General features: G+C 50.1%; 1 protein-coding gene and 1 non-coding gene across 2 annotated transcripts in view; both read left to right on the top strand.

Annotated features, from left to right (window-relative positions):
* The first annotated feature begins 5,201 nt into the window (after positions 1–5,201).
* LOC146397011 (U6 spliceosomal RNA) lies at positions 5,202–5,306 on the top strand. The gene has a single exon (XR_014828631.1). It is a non-coding gene; the product is annotated as a U6 spliceosomal RNA (small nuclear RNA).
* A 3,152-nt stretch (positions 5,307–8,458) lies between these two features.
* RRP12 (ribosomal RNA processing 12 homolog) overlaps positions 8,459–16,218 on the top strand; it is a 32,937-nt gene continuing 25,177 nt past the window's right edge. The window contains exons 1-8 of the mRNA XM_021072760.2: positions 8,459–8,700; positions 9,234–9,466; positions 11,194–11,277; positions 12,784–12,860; positions 13,348–13,453; positions 13,631–13,747; positions 15,084–15,222; positions 15,315–15,442. Of these exons, the coding sequence (XP_020928419.2) occupies positions 8,562–8,700; positions 9,234–9,466; positions 11,194–11,277; positions 12,784–12,860; positions 13,348–13,453; positions 13,631–13,747; positions 15,084–15,222; positions 15,315–15,442 (1,023 nt within the window). The 5' untranslated portion in view covers positions 8,459–8,561. The remainder of the gene's footprint in view (positions 8,701–9,233; positions 9,467–11,193; positions 11,278–12,783; positions 12,861–13,347; positions 13,454–13,630; positions 13,748–15,083; positions 15,223–15,314; positions 15,443–16,218) is intronic.

Here is a 16,218-nt window from a genome sequence, read left to right as displayed (position 1 = left end):
CTGGGCCTCACCTGACACATATGGAAGTTCCCAGGCTAGGGGTCAAATCAGAGACAAGCCAGAGCCACCAGCCTACGTCACAGCCAGCAATGACAGATCTGAGCTGCATCTGTGACCAATGGCACAGCTTGCAGCACCAGAGCCCAACCTACTGAGTGAGGCCAGGGATCGAACCACATCCTCATGGATACTAGTCAAGTTCTTTTTTTTTTTTTTTTTTTGTCTTTTTAGGGCCATATCTGCGGCATATGGAGGTTCCCAGGCTAGGGGTCTAATTGGAGCTGTAGCTGCTGGCTTATACCACAGCCACAGCAATGCCAGATCCAAGCTGTGTCTGGGACCTACACCCCAGCTCATGGCAACACTGGATCCTTAACCCACTGAGTGAGGCCAGGGATTGAACCCGCAACATCATGGTTCCTAGTCAGATTCATTTCCACTGTGCCACGACAGGAACTCCAAGTCAAGTTCTCAACCCACTGAGCCACAACAGAACTCCTGAGACAGTCCCTGCTTTGAGCAAGAGCCCATCTGTCTTGCCCAAATACCAGCCCTCTTAGCACCGGAAGGGGAAACACACTTCCTCTTTTGTACATCAGGCCACGTGCTCATTCCCCCCCGACTAGCTATAAGCAGCAAACTCTTCTTCCTAAAAGCTCTTCTTAGCCAAATGGAATGTTGCTGGCCCAGAAGCCATGGACACTCGGCCTTCTGCCTCAGTGTTGTGCCAGGCACGGTGCTAAGCATCTGGCACGTGTGTGATCTCATTTCAGCCTCCTAACAGCAGTCCCATTTTCAGATGAGGAAACTGTGGCTTAGAAAGTTCAGCCGCCTGCCCCTGGTCACACCTAGGATGTGGCTCCAAAGACAAGCTTGCGTAAGCCCAAAGCCTGGGCGTTAACAGAGCTCCAGCAGTTAGGAAAATGCTCTGGAGCGGTTGTAACTCCATTGCATGGGTCAGGATGGGCTGCCCAGGGCAACAAAGCCCTTCTGCCCTCAGAACTTGATCGAAACCATTGCTTCCTCTTTGTGTGGGGCCAGAAGCTAAGCCTCAAGGTCTCTTTCCTCCTGCCTAGTGTCAAAAGAGATTACGGCCCCACTGACCTAAAAGAGGCCTTCCTGCTGGTCCTGGGGTTGATTATGGAGAGACAGCAGTGAGTGATGGCTTGGAGAAAGATCTTAAGTTCTCTGTTCAGGAATCAAACCTGGGCAGACAAGCTAGAGGCTGAAAGCAGAATTGCCCTGATTCTTGCCCCCTGTTGAAAGTAAGACTGTTTTAAGGAGGCAAAGATGGTAAAAATCGGTATAAAGTTTGTTGTTAGAAACACAGTACATGGAGTTCCCGTCGGGGCTCAGTGGTTAACAAATCCGACTAGGAACCATGAGGTTGCGGGTTCGATCCCTGGCCTTGCTCAGTGGGTTAAGGATCCAGTGTTGCCGTGAGCTGGGGTGTAGGTCCCAGACACAGCTTAGATCTGGCATTGCTGTGGCTGTGGTGTAGGCCAGCAGCTACAGCTCCAATTAGACCCCTAGCCTGGGAACCTCCATATGCTTGCAGGAGCGGGCAAAGAAATGGCAAAAAAAAAGAAATACAGAGAATTAATCCATTAGTCCAAGGCAGAAGTAAAGCAGTAATACACACCAAAGAAGTGAGTGGGCAGGTGACCCCTCCGAGTGAGGAGTGCGCCAGAGATGCGACTTAATTTACTTCCATAGGGCAGTTCTTCTGGGTCTTTGTCTTCCCTGGGCCAATTATCTTGTTTTATTTTCCTGCACCTGACCCGACCTGGGGCCCTCCCCTGATCTGCATGTGCATCTTTTGGCCAAGATGGATTTCAAAGCAGGGCATGGCGGGAAGGTTATCCACACTCAGTATGGCCTGGCACCCCCTCCCTTTCAGACCCAGAGGGGTCTCTCTGCGCATGTGAAGTTGGGGTCTCCCTGATCCTGGGCTGGGGGTAGTACGTGACCTCTTTGTTCTTCTGTCCAAGATGGGTTCAACTCCTCTTTTGATCCTATCATCACCATTGTTTATCAAGTTCACAGAAGACAAGTACCAGTTATTTGCCTTGTGTCTGTTGTTATTTCTATCTTAAAGTATAGATAGGTGGCTGGTTGTAAATGTTTATGATGGAGCTCACCCATCTCCTCCCTTAGGAAGTGTAAATAAGAGGCTAGCTGCAAAGGTCTATCCTGGAGCCCATCTACCTCCTCTTGCCTCAGGGTCAGCCCTTTTTTTTTTTTTGCCACAGTCACAGCCACAGGAACACCAGATCCAAGTGGCGTCTGTAACCTACACCACAGCTCACAGCAATGCCGGATCCTTAAGCCACTGAGCAAGGCCAGGGATCAAACCTGAATCCTCAAAGTTATGAGTTGGTTTTGTTACCGCTGAGCCACAACAGGAACTCCTGGGCTCAGCACTATGGATGCAAAGTCCTGTTCCTTCCACATGAGCCCCAAAGAGGGTTTTAAGAGCAGTGGCTACAGGAGTTCTTGTCGTGGCGCAGTGGTTAACGAATCTGACCAGGAACCATGAGGTTGCAGGTTCGATCCCTGGCCTTGCTCAGTGGGTTAAGGATCTGGCGTTGCCGTGAGCTGTGGTGCAGGTTGCAGATGCGGCTTGGATCCCGAGTTGCTGTGGCTGTGGTGTAGGCCTGCGGCTGCAGCTCTAATTGGACCCCTAGCCTAGGAACCTCCATATGCTGCAGGAGCGGGCCAAGAAAAGGCAAAAAGACAAAAAAAAAAAAAAGAGCAGTGGCTAGAGAGGAGTCTCCTGAGCAGAGTTCGCTCTCCTGGCTTTTCCCCTTTGACCTGCCATGTGACCTCGGGGGTATCACTGCACTCCTTGGAGCCATGTTTCCCTGTCTGTCTGTGAAATGAGGACACGTGTGTCCTCCTCACTTAGATAGTAGGTGAGAAGCTGCTTTGGAACTCAAGAAGAGCTTTTTGGATAATAATAGCAATGAGCTCACACTTTCACTTTCTAACTATGTGCCAGACAGTGTTAAGCGCTTTTGCATATGTTATTTAGCTCTCATAAATCCTACAGGTAGGTATTCTTTTTTTTTTTTTTTTTTTTGTCTTTTTCCCTTTTCTAGGGCCGCTTCCTGTGGCATATGGAGGTTTCCAGGCTAGGGGTCGAATCGGAGCTGCAGCCACTGGCCTACACCAGAGCCACAGCAACTCAGGATCCAAGCCGCATCTGCAACCTACACCACAGCTCACGGCAATGCCAGATCGTTAACCCGCTGAGCAAGGCCAGGGATCGAACCCGAAACCTCATGGTTCCTAGTGGGATTCATTAACCACTGCACTACGACGGGAGCTCCAGGTAGGCATTCTTATCTCCATTTTACAGATGAAGAAAGCTGAGGCTCAGAGAGTAAGGTGATTTGCTCAAGGTCAGAAATCAAAAAAAAAAAGCTACAAAAAAACTCACAGGACTTCCCATGGTGGCACAGGGAAACAAATCTGACTAGGAACCATAAGGTTGCTGGTTCGATCTCTGGCCCCCATCAGTGGGTTAAGGATCTGGCACTGCTATCAGCTGTGGTGTAGGCCAGCAGCTGTAGCTCCGACTGGACTCCTAGCTTGGGAATCTCAAAAAGCCACCGGTGTGCCTCTAAAAAGCTAAAAAAAACCAAAAACAAAAACCCACAGGAATCAAGCGGTAGTACTTGGATTCTAACCCTGCGGTTCTGACTGCAGAACCCATCCTGCAAAACTGAGTGATCCTTATTAGCCATATATATGTGGCTAGTCCAGGAGATGGCTAATGCTTCTGGGTGCAGGATGTTGCTGGAATTCACGGTCAAGGAGGTTGGTCTTTTACCAAAAAGGTAAACCTGGGGGGACAGGGTGGGAGAGAGTGTGCTCAGGCCACCTAGATGTCTCTTGTCCCCTCTCCTAGCACCACATGCTTTCTGAGCAGATGTCTCAGGATGGAGGGCCAGCAGGTAGCCTATGGCCTCTCCAATGCCCGTTCCAGACTGGTGCTTCTTCCAGGATGGGTATCCAGTTATGACACAGACTCAATTTGCAGGTCCTCAGTGTCTGTTGCCTAGGAAAAGGGTGCGAAAGCTGCCACCACTGGGGGCCTCTTCATCTCCGGATCTGATTTGCAAAATCCTAGTCAGCTCAGCCATTGTTGCTGTTTGTTGGCCTCTCTGCAGGGTTTTCGCTTTAACTGATAGTTTTCAGGGCTCCCTCTGGTGGCAAAAGTGTACCATGGCACCTCTCACCAGGTACCACCAACATTTTCGGAGTTGTGCATATTTTGACACACACACACACACACACACACACACACACACACACACACACACACATATTTTGTATTGAATTCTCAGAGTAGCCCAGTGGGTTCGTTGTTATTATAACCACTTTACAGAACACAAAATGGAGACTCAGAGAGGTTAAATTCTTGCTCCTTATTAAGTACAGATTCGAACCTGTTGCTGAAACTTGGTCTCTGTCCACTGGTGCCAAATAGAGAAACACAGAGACAGAGTTTTGGGTGAAGGAGAAAAGGATAGCTTTTATGGCTTTGCCAGGCAAAAGAGGCCACAGCAGGCTAATGCCTTAAAGACTGTTCCCCACATGGGAGAGATTAAGAGGTGGTTTGATAGTTTGGGGAGCGGAAGATAGGGTCACAGACAAGGATCAGAGTAGAAGCCAGATTGCACTGTTAGTGGCCCCAGGAATGCTTCTTGTGGTCCTCCTTCTTCCTGGAGTGAAGAATGTTCCTTCAAGTAGTTAACATCTTCCATTTGTTGGGGATTTAATTCTGCGGAAGGGCTCAAAGATATTGTTAGGTATATTCCTTGAGGAGGAACCAGGAACTTATCCCAAGCCTTCACTATTGTCTTCCTCTCTCTCTCTCTTTTCTTTTTTTTTTTTTTACTTTTTAGGGGTGCAGTTTCAGCATATGGGAGTTCCCAGGTTAGGGGTTGCATTGGAGCTACAGCCACTGGCCACAGCCACAGCAATGCAGGATCCAAGCCACACCTGTGAACTAGCTCATGGCAACGCCAGACCCTTAACCCACTGAGCAAGGCCAGGGATTGAAACCGTGTCCTCATGGATACCAGTCAGGTTTGTTACCACTGAGCCACAACGGGAACTTCCATTCAACAGTAATTTGACGAATACCTTCTAAGTACCATGCAGTATTCCAGGTGCTAGAAATGGAAGTGACAGTGCTCGCTTCAGCAGCACACATACTAAAATTGGAATGACACAGAGAGATTAGCATGGCCCTGTGCAAGGATGATACGCGAATTCATGAAGCGTTCCATATTTTTAGATGCAGACTATTGCCTTTGGAATGTATTAGCACTGAGATCCTGCTGTGTAGCACAGGGAACTACGTCTAGTCACTTATGATGGAACATGATAATGTGAGAAAAAAGAAGGTATACATGTATGTGTGACTGGGTCACCATGCTGTACAGTAGAAGAAAAAATAATGTATTGAGAAAATAAAAAATAAATTAAAAAAATAGGAGTTCCCGTTGTGGTGCAGTGGTTAACGAATCCAACTAGGAACCATGAGGTTGCGGGTCGGTCCCTGCCCTTGCTCAGTGAGTTAACGATCCGGCGTTGCCGTGAGCTGTGGTGTAGGTTGCAGACGCGGCTTGGATCCCGCCTTGCTGTGGCTCTGGTGTAGGCCAGTGGCTACAGCTCCAATTCGACCCCTGCCTGGGAATCTCCATGTGCCGCGGGAGCAGCCCAAAGAAATAGCAAAAAAATAAATAAATAAATAAAAAATAAAGAAATGGAAATGGCAAAATGAAAACCCTGTCCTTATGGCATTTTTATTGTGGAAAGGATGCTAGGTGTCTGTGTTCTCCACAAGGTCCCCAAAGATCAGCTGCAATCATTTGTGGAAAGCTCTGTTCCAGAAGGATATGTAAGAACAAGGGCCACTTAGTCTGCTCAGGCTGCTATAATAAAATGCCAAAGGTTGTATAGCTTATCAACAACGGAAATTAATTTCTCGCAGTTCTGGAGACTGGAAGTTCAAGATCAGGGAGCCAGTGTGATCGGTGAGGGTCCACTTTCTAGTCCATGGCCAGTGCCTTCCTACTTTGTCTTCACATGGAGGAAAGGGATGGGCATCTCTTCGTACTCTCTTTTGCAAGGCACCAATTCCATCCATGAGAGTCCACCTTCATGACTTAAACACCTCCCTAAAGCTCCACCTCCTACTACCGTTATCTTTGGGAGTTAGAATTTCAACATTTGAATTTGGGGGGGGACAGGGTCATTTCATAACAAGGGGAGAAAGTCACATTGTATTCAGTGAAAGAAGCAGGATTCAAATTTTAATCAGCTTCTGTTTCATTTAGAAGATTGACTCATTGAAGTGTTTTACTTAGTGGGAGCTAAAAACAATGTGTGTAAAACGAATGCATGACCTGGAGTTTGCATGTGCCAGCCACCTCTACATGAATTAAATCATGAGCCCCTGCAGCTACATACCCGCAGCACTGCCTGAGTGGAGCCCAGGGTGGAGACCAGTAGTGAGGCACCTGTGCTCTGGGAAAACTGGAAGAGGTGTTCAGATAGTTAGATATTTTTAGGAGAAGATCTTGTGAGCCCAATTCTTTCTTTCTTGCTTGCTTGCTTGCTTGCTTGCTTTTAGGGCCAAACCTGCAGCATAAGGAGGTTCCCAGGCTAAGGGTTCAATTAGAGCTACAGCTGCCAGCCTACACCACAGCCACAGAAACTCGGGATCCGAACTGGGTCTGCGACCGACACCACAGTTCACGGCAATGCCGGATCCTTAACCCACTGAGTGAGGCCAGGGATCGAACCCGAAACCTCATGATTACTAATCGGATTCGTTTCTGCTGTGCCACCTGGGAACTCCTATGAGCCCAATTCTTGCCTCTCCTCATATCTAGAAAAACACTAAGATCCTTCATCATGACGAGATCAGCAGCAAAATGTCTGTAAATGCATGCTTGGCTGTGTCCACTTCCCCTTCCCCTTTATCACTTATACTTTGATATTTCCCCTTTCCTCTTTGGAGCACCAGAGCTGTCTGAAATACTGCCTCCTGGGCTATAGTGAAGTGGACAAAACAAAAGATGTCAAGGTCACCTCTGAGTGTGGCCACTCCCAAGGGTGAGCTGGTGAGCCCTGAGAGCACTCAGGAAAGAAACAAAGAAGACTGGCCCATAGCGGAGGTGCCTATCAAAGGAGTGATTTCAGTAAGCCCAGACCTTTACATCTTCCCAGAGAAACTGATTTTCTGTAAATATTTTCTGTAAATCTTTTGTTCCTACTACCTTCCCTTTGTTGCAAAAACTTGTATATATATCCCAGGTCCCCTCTCACCTCCTGGGAGCAGTTTTCTCAAGGCTACCTGAGATGCTGTCTGCCAGGCTTAAGTCCTAATTTTGCCCCAAATAAAACTTTAGGTTGTGCAATTTTTTCATCTTTATTTTTATTTTTTATTTTTTCATTGTCAGCTGCCCCATGGCATATGGAGCTCCCGAGCCAGGGATCAGATCAGAGCCACAGTCTTGACCTAAGCCAAAGCTACGGCAATGCTGGATCCTTAACCCACTATGCTGGGCTGGGTATGGAACACTGGACCCATTGCTCCCAAGATGTCACACTCCCATTGTGCCACAGCGGGGATCCTGTGCAATTTTTTAAAGTTGACAGATATTTAGAACCTAATCAGCCAAAAGCTCCAGGATCAAATGTCTGACAAAATTAGATTTATTGATTTGAAATGAGGGAGGGAATTCCAGAGGAATCTTGAAATTCTGCCCTGCAAGAGAAGGGAGGGAAGGTCTTTTGTAAAGTTTGGCTCTAGATAAAGGATTTGTGGGAGGGAATCAGGAGAGTGGGAATCAGTTCTGGATTGGTTTCTGGTTTTGAAGTGGAATTAGAAGAGATTAATTTAGGGGGATTTGAGTGCTATCATAAGGCCAGGGGTGGTTTAGCAAGTGGATATCTCCATTATTAAATGAAAATAGCTAAGCGATTTTTTTCTTTTCTTTTTGGCCCCAACTGTGGCATGCAGCCACAGCAGCGGCAACCCCAGTTCCTTAACACGCTGAGCCGCGAGGGAACTCCAGTTTGGAGCATCACTGGTTGCTTTTTTTTTTTTTGGCCACGTCTTCCAGGCCAGGGATTGAACCCAAGCCACAGCAGCGACCTGAGCCACAGCAGTGACAATTGCAGGATCCTTAACCGCGAGGCCAGCAGGGACCTCCGATGTTTCTTTAACCTGCAAAGGAATTCCAGTTTTAGGACACTCCTCTGTAGCCAAGAACCGAAGCCTTGGACTAAGAGCCTTAGAGTCTCGCTAGCACCAAAACTTCCTCCCTAGAAGCAGATCTCTCAGGAGCCCCTCCCTATCAGAACCTGGACGCTAGGTGAAACCGGATGTTGATGCTCTTGCCATGGTGACGGACGCGAATGCGGAAGTTACGCCAGAGGAAGAGGAAGTGAAGTGGGCTGAGGACCCACGTGGGTCCTGCGCGTGTTTCTAGGTCCCTGGAACTTAGTCCTTTAAAGTCACTCTCGGCTTAGTCGACATGGGTCGCTCGGGGAAGTTGCGCTCCGGCGTCTCGGCCAAGTTGAAGCGCTGGAAGAAAGGCCATAGCAGCGAAAGCAACCCTGCCATCTGCCGTCACCGCCAGGCCGCCCGCAGCCGCTTCTTCAGTCCGCCCTCAGGTAGTAGGGTGACAACCCAAGGCATTGCGGGCGGAGGGATTCTGGGCGGGGCTGGATCCTGATGGATCTGAGCCTTCTGGAGGCTTTGGGGAGCAACCATCGGCCTTTCCTCTCTTAAAATGTTGAATCTGGAGCCTGCTGTAAGGTCCACCTTCCCCATTTAACAGATGCAGAAACTGAGTCCACAGGAGGGAAATGACTTGGCTAGGGTACCAAGAGTATCATAGTCAGTACTCTCGGCTGGAATTAACCTTAGTGACTCTTTGCGAGTCGCTTTCACCTTAATCTCTCAACCAAGCCCCTCGCCGCAGCCCCTAGCTGACTCCTACCGGCGAAACTTTTACCTGGAGGGTTCCCTTTCTGAGTTAAGTTCTAGGTGTACAATGGGATAATGAGGCAGACCGCGTTCGGAATTTAGCCTCTCGGGTTGGGGGCCTGGACTCCACAGGTTTGTTTCCTAGGGTTCTTGTTCTCTTGGCCAAAAGGCGGCTTGGGTTAAAATAAGGGCCTTACCCTATGCTCCCGGTTCTCAGGAAAGAGCAACCTGACAGTTGATGCAGTGAAGTTGCATAATGAGATGCAGTCAGGGTCTCTGCGCCTGGGCAAAAGTGAAGCCCCTGAGACAGTCATGGAAGAAGAAGAGGTGGCCCCGGCTCTCACAGAGAAGTCTTCAGGCACCTTCCTGAGTGGCCTCTCCGACTGCACAAATGTCACCTTCAGCAAAGTGCAGCGCTTCTGGGAGTCTAACTCGGCTGCCCACAAGGAGGTAAGGGGGAGGGTCAGGGCAGCAGGAGGCTAGTGACGGGGGCCAGCCGGACTGTTGATTGGTGACAGCAGCTGGAATCTATGGATATTGTGTCCTGCCCTTTTTGTCCTCTACTCATTTCTTCTTCTGGGGCAGTTTCCACTACTTTTTTTTTTTTTTTTTTTTCCCACCCGTCTTTTGTCTTTTTAGGGCCGCACCGGTGGCATATGGAGGTTCCCAAGCTAGGGGTCCAACCAGGGCTGTAGCCGCCGGCCTACGCCACAGCCACAGCCACAGCAATGCCAGATCCAAGCTGCCTCTGCGATCTACACCACAGCTCACAGCAGTGCTGGATCCATAACCCACTGAGCAGGACCAGGGATCGAACCCGAGTCCTCATGGATGCTAGTCGGGTTTGTTAACCACTGAGCCACGACAGGAACTCCCAGTTTCCACTACTTCTTTTTTTTGTTTGTTTGTTTGTTTGTTTTTTTGGTTTTTTTGTCTTTTTGCCATTTCTTGGGCCACTCCTGCGGCATATGGAGGTTCCCAGGCTAGGGGTTGAATCGGAGCTGTAGCCACCGGCCTATGCCAGAGCCACAGCAACTCGGGATCCAAGCCGCGTCTGCAACCTACACCACAGCTCACGGCAATGCCTGATCGGCAACGCCTGATCGTTAACCCACTGAGCAAGGGCAGGGACCGAACCCGCAACCTCATGGTTCCTAGTCGGATTCGTTAACCACTGCGCCACGACAGGAACTCCTCCACTACTTCTAACAGCATCTCCTCAGCTCATGAGTAAAGTCCCTCAGGGTATTTTCCAGATATTTTTCTTTTCTTTCCTTTTTATGGCCACACGCCTGGCATATGGAAGTTCTCAGGCCAGGGACTGAATCTGAGCCACAGCTGTGACAACAACCTGAGCCGCAGCTGTGGCAATGCTGGATCCTTTAACCCCCTGCACCAGGCCGGGGATCAGACCTGCACCTCTGCCGCCACCCAGGGTGGTGCACTCAGATTTTTAACCCACTGACATTTTTCAAATGTCCCCAAATGGACAATGTCCTCATGTCTAAGAAATATTTTACAAACGTTTATCTCTTCAACTGTACCTAACACAGGCCTTTTGTATATAGAATGTTTTCAGGAAACATTTGTCAGGTAAGTTAATCCTGAATAATTATTGGTGGTTTGAAAATGTTTTATCTAAATGAACTAAATGTTATTTATTTTTCAGTAGTTTATATTTTTATTTATTTATTTATTTATCTTATTTTACTATTGCTCCTGCAGCATATGGAAGTTCCCAGGCCAAGGGTTGAATTGGGGCTGGAGCTGCTGGCCTACACCTTAAGCCGCAGCAGTGGGGGAACTTCTGTATGCTGTAGGTGTGGTCCTAAAATGAAACACACAAACAACCAAAAAGAGTACATTATTAATTCTCTGTTGACAGCTGCTTGGTTGTTCCAGTTGGTTGTTGCCATAAAGACATTTGTGCATGAACATTTGTACATTCGTGCAGGTGTTTCTGTAAGAGGTGGAGCCCTGGAGGGAGCTTTTGAGCGCACGTGTGGGTCTTCCCACTTGCCAGGCCCTGAGGTGTATTCATTCCCCTGGCTCTGGACGCTGCTCATCTTGTGTGCCCTGGGCTTTGTCAGGTTAACTTGTGAAGGAGCAAGGAAAAGAGGCTGGGATGGTGTTTGATCAGAAATAGATGTCATTGGCGCCTCCTCCCCCATGTGCAGATCTGTGCTGTCCTGGCTGCTGTCACCGAGGTGATTCGCTCCCAGGGCGGGAAGGAGACGGAGACGGAGTACTTTGCTGCCCTGGTGAGTGGCTGTGACTTGGGGATGGGCTGTGACTTGGGGGTGGGCGTTAAGAGGAGCGGGTTATTCAAGCTAAAGAGTGAAGGCAGAGGCCCCCGGCATGGCAGGAAGAGCAGGACAGCTTTGAACAGGTGAAAGTGTTTCAGTGGCTTAATGAGCCTGATGGGGTTTGTTACACTATTCTTATAAAATGAAATCCACGACTCTATTTTATTTTATTCCCATAATTGATGAAACTGAGTTGCACCCAGGGGATTCTCTATTAAAACTATTTTCTTTTTTTTTCTTTGGTCTTTTTGCCTTTTCTAGGGCTGCTCCTGCGGCACATGGAGGTTCCCAGGCTAGGTTTTTTTGTTGTTTTTTGCCATTTCTTGGGCCGTTCCCCCGGCATATGGAGGTTCCCAGGCTAGGGGTGGAATCAGAGCTGTAGCCGCCAGCCTACGCCAGAGCCACAGCAACGCGGGATCCAAGCCACGTCTGCAACCTGCACCACAGCTCACGGCAACGCCGGATCGTTAACCCACTGAGCAAGGGCAGCGATCGAACCCGCAACCTCATGGTTCCTAGTCAGATTCGTTAACCACTGCGCCACAACCGGAACTCCCAAATGCCTATTCTTATGTTGTGTGAAATTCTCAGTTTTAAGTTGTAATGTGGTAAATATCAACAGTTATAACTTTTGGAAACAAAACCTCTTTGGGGAATCTTCAATAGTTTTTTTAAGGGTGTAAAAGTTTGAAAACCACTGCTGTAGAAAAGGGGCTGGCCAGCTATGGCTCAAGGGGCTAATCTTGACTGTGGTGTGTTTTTTTTTTGTTTTTTTTTTTGTTTTTTTTTTTTTTTTGTACAGCCTGAGAGTTAATGATTTTTACATCTTTACAAGATAGTTAAAACCCACAAAGGAGAATATGCAGCAGAGACCATATGAGGCCTGCAAAGTGTGAAATATTTATTATTTGACGTTTTACAGAAAACGCTGTCTAACCTCTGCTCTAGAATAATAAGCTAAATTACATAGTGATATATGATTTTCATCAAGTGTCAGGCAGTATTTTTTTTTTTTTGCTTTTTAGTGCCATACCTGCGGCATATGGAGGTCCCCCAGGCTAGGGATCTAATCGGATCTACAGTGCCAGCCTACACCACAGCCACAGCAACACCAGATCCGAGCCGAATCTGCAACCTACACCACAGCTCATGGCAATGCCGGAACCTTAACCCACTGAGCGAGGCCTGGGATCGAACCTCATGGTTCCCAGTCGGATTCATTTCTGCTGTGCCACGACAGGAATTCCCAGGCAGTATTCTCAGTTAAACCTCATAGCAGCTTATTATCTCTGGTTTGCAAATGAGGAAACCAAGTCCCAGAAGACTTCAGTTGCTAGTCCCGAGCTGGGATTTGAACCTCTGACATCAGGGGTCTCAGTCGTAACCATCCCGCTGGACGCACAGTGCCCGGGTGTCCCATGTGACACATTTCCCACTCACACCCCCCTGGTCTGGCCTCAGATGACAACCATGGAAGCAGTGGAGTCCACGGAGTCTCTGGCCGCTGTTGCTTACCTGCTGAACCTGGTCCTGAAGCGGTGAGGCCTGGCTCTTTGTGGGGCCAAGAAGGGAGTGTGGGTGAAGGGAGGAAGAGGGTCAGGGAATTATTAAAAAGATACTAAGTATCAGGTGGCATTCTACCCCCCTCAGACCCCAGGGTGGCTTGGGATGTTACAGGACAGAGCGAGTGCTGGGGAGGCAGTTCTGGTACAGTGAGTGGAGCAGGAGGCATGGGGTGGGATGTTGCTCTGATATCGGGGGACCTGAAGCTGGGGAGTGGGGGAGTTGGGGAGGTGGGAAAGGAATGGGGAAGTTTATAAGGGTCCATCTGGTGGGTAGTGGAGACGGGGAGGGTGGTATGACTTCAGGTGCCGCTTCGCCGGGTTTCAGGAAGGGTGGGCTTGCTGAGTGACTGGGCCAGTGCTGCCCACTTCTGTCCAGCTTCTCCTCCAGACCAGGGCTGGGGCTTCACTGGCTGCTCTCGGAGGCTCCTTCTGGCTTCTGACCTCTGTTCTGTCTCCACAGCGTGCCCAGTCCTGTGCTCATCAGAAAGTTCTCCGATACCTCCAAAGCTTTCATGGATATCATGTCAGCCCAGGCCAGCAGCGGCTCCACCTCTGCCCTCCGATGGGTCAGTGTTTGGGTCTTCGTGTCCCCTCTGCTGTCTTCCAGAGCCCATCCGACTTGGCTAAAGCTGGGAGGCTCCCCGGGAGGGGTATAAGCACTCCTTGAACCCCTAGAAATCCCTTTGGGAGTTTCTGGAATGGGCTAAAGTGGGTGGAGCTGAGACACTGCCTCTTCTCTGAAGGTCCTCTCCTGCCTGGCCACTCTGCTGCGGAAGCAGGACCTGGAGGCCTGGGGCTACCCCATCACCCTGCAGGTGTACCAAGGGCTGCTGAGCTTCACGGTACACATCAAGCCCAAGGTGAGGCTCCGGGGCCCCCGGGATGGGGGAGGGGGGCCTGCTGCTCCTGTCAGCAGGCTGGGGCTGGCCTGCTGAGTGGACCAGGGAGGTCGCCCTGAGTGCTGGTCTCTTGTCCTGAGAGTCTGCTCCTGCCTGCGGCCCGATTTGCTAGCTCCTCTGATGGGAGGGAAGGTCACAGTCAGGCCCTTCAGAATCTCTGCTGCCTCATTGGTCAGTGACATGTTTAGTTATAGTGGCCGGATTGGGGTTTCGGGGTCACGAAAACCTGAGTTGAATACTGCTTGTGCTGTGATTTTGTTTGTTTGTTTGTTTGTTTTTTGTCTTTTCGTCTTTTTGCCATTTCTAGGGCCTCACCCGCGGCATATGGAGGTTCCCAGGCTTGGGGTCGAATCCGAGCTGTAGCCACCAGCCTACGCCAGAGCCACAGCAACTCGGCATCTGAGCCTCGTCTGCAACCTACACTACAGCTCACGGCAACGCCAGATCCTTAACCCACTGAATGAGGCCAGGGATCAAACCCGCAACCTCATGGTTCCTAGTTGGATTCGTTAACCACTGAGCCATGACAGGAACTCCTGAGTCTTGGTTTTTAAGCTGTAAAATAGGGATGATAATACCAACTCAGCTGCAAGGTCCCAGTGACACTCTGGTGTTCCCACAGGCCTGCTGCAGGTCCTGGCGTGTAGCAGGTGCCCCGTAAGTGACTCTTGCCCCCTCTGCTTCCTCCTGAAGTGCAGGGCAGGGAGTGGGCAATCGTCATGATGGTCATAACAGTTCTCAGGGTGCTGAGCACTCTGATCCCAGGCAGGCTCACGCCCCTTTCCCTGTGTATCCGTGTGGTGGTTCCCTCACTTGTTTCTGCTGAAACATCACAGCACAGAAGTGACACTTCTCTGACCACCTTATAAAAGGAACAGCCCCTGTTTTATGGTCTGCCGAGTACTTTTGCCTTCTGGCGTCTGTGTCTTTATTTCTTGCCTCCCAGTGAGTTGTTTGTTCACTGCCGAAGGGCCAGCACCAGAGTGGTGCGGGGCTTGGCTGGACTCTGTGTTGCTGGATGAGTGAATGAATGAAGGAGTCCGTGTTGTAAAGACGAGAACCCGAGGCTCGGAGACCTAAGTAGTTTGGTTTGCCCGAGCTCAGTTGGCGAGTGAGTCAGAGAGCAGGAGTTGAAACTGAGTTTGTCTTACTCATCAGCCTGGGCATCTCTACACACGAAGCCCCGGGCACGGCCCAATAGGAGATGCGATCAGTGCTCGATGCTAGCGGGCATGACGACCACCCACGCTGCTGGTTGAATGCTGACCTGGTCCTGTCCCCGCCCCCTGGCCCTCAGGTCCGGAAGGCTGCCCAGCATGGAGTGTGCTCCGTCCTCAAGGGCAGTGAGATCATGTTTGGCGAAAAGGCCCCTGCGCATCATCCTGCTGCCATTCCCACCGCCAAGTTCTGCATCCAGGAGATTGAGAAGTCTGGAGGTGGGGCGTGTGCCTGGGAGGTGGGCAGGGGCAGGAGGTCAGGGCCAACTGCGGAGAGCCGGCTGGAGTCCCAGCCCCGCTTTGTCTGCCAGGCTCCAAGGAGGCTACCACCCTGCTGCACATGCTGACCCTGCTGAAGGACCTGCTGCCCTGCTTCCCAGAAGGCCTGGTGAAGAGCTGCAGTGAGACGCTCCTCCGAGTCATGACCTTGAACCACGTGGTGAGCTCAGGCCCCAGAGCCAGCGTGGAGGAGGGAGGGTGTAGCCTCAGACCCCAGGCCCCTGGTGCAGGCACTCGGGGAACTCACTGTTAAGGCCAGCAGCAGGGGTCTCCAGGCCCTGCCCCTGCTCTTTGCTCCATCCAAGGACACCGTCTCATCCCCTGTGTCAACACACCAGCCACCTTCAGCTAAGACAGGTCAGGGAGTGGGCGGAACCATGGTGGGGCTGGTAAAGCTTCAGTCCTCTCCCTGCCTCAAGCTCCCCTTCAGCCACAGTCACAGTTATTTCTCTCTCTCCTTTTTTTTGTTTTTTTTTACTTACTAACATCAATATGACTGCTTTTTTTTTTTTTTTTTTTGGCTTTGTGTCTTTTCTAGGGCTGCTTCAGCAGCATATGGAGGTTCCCAGGCTAGGGGTCCAATCAGAGCTGTAGCCACCAGCCTATGCCAGAGCCACAGCAACTCGGCATCCGATCCTCATCTGCAACCTACACCACAGCTCATGGCAACGCCGGATCCTCAACCCACTGAGCAAGGCCAGGGATTGAACCCACATCCTCATGGATACTAGTTGGATTCATTTCTACTGTGCCACGAGGGGAACTCCAATATTTTCGTTGTTTAAAAGGAAAAAATTTCAAACTATATAAAGTGAAAAATAGGAGTTCTCTTGTGGTGCAGCAGGTTAAGGATCTGGTGCTGTCACTGCAGTGGCCCAGGTCAGTACTGTGGCGTGGGTTCAGTCCCTGACATGGGAACTTTTACGTGCTGTGGGC

The sequence above is a fragment of the Sus scrofa genome, chromosome 14, assembly GCF_054392235.1.
Source record: "Sus scrofa isolate SSC_HxYL_T2T_F1_AM1 chromosome 14, Sscrofa_HxYL_maternal_Yorkshire_Landrace_v2.0, whole genome shotgun sequence".
NCBI classification, from domain to species: Eukaryota; Metazoa; Chordata; class Mammalia; order Artiodactyla; family Suidae; genus Sus; species Sus scrofa.
This window is presented reverse-complemented; position numbering and strand designations above follow the sequence as displayed.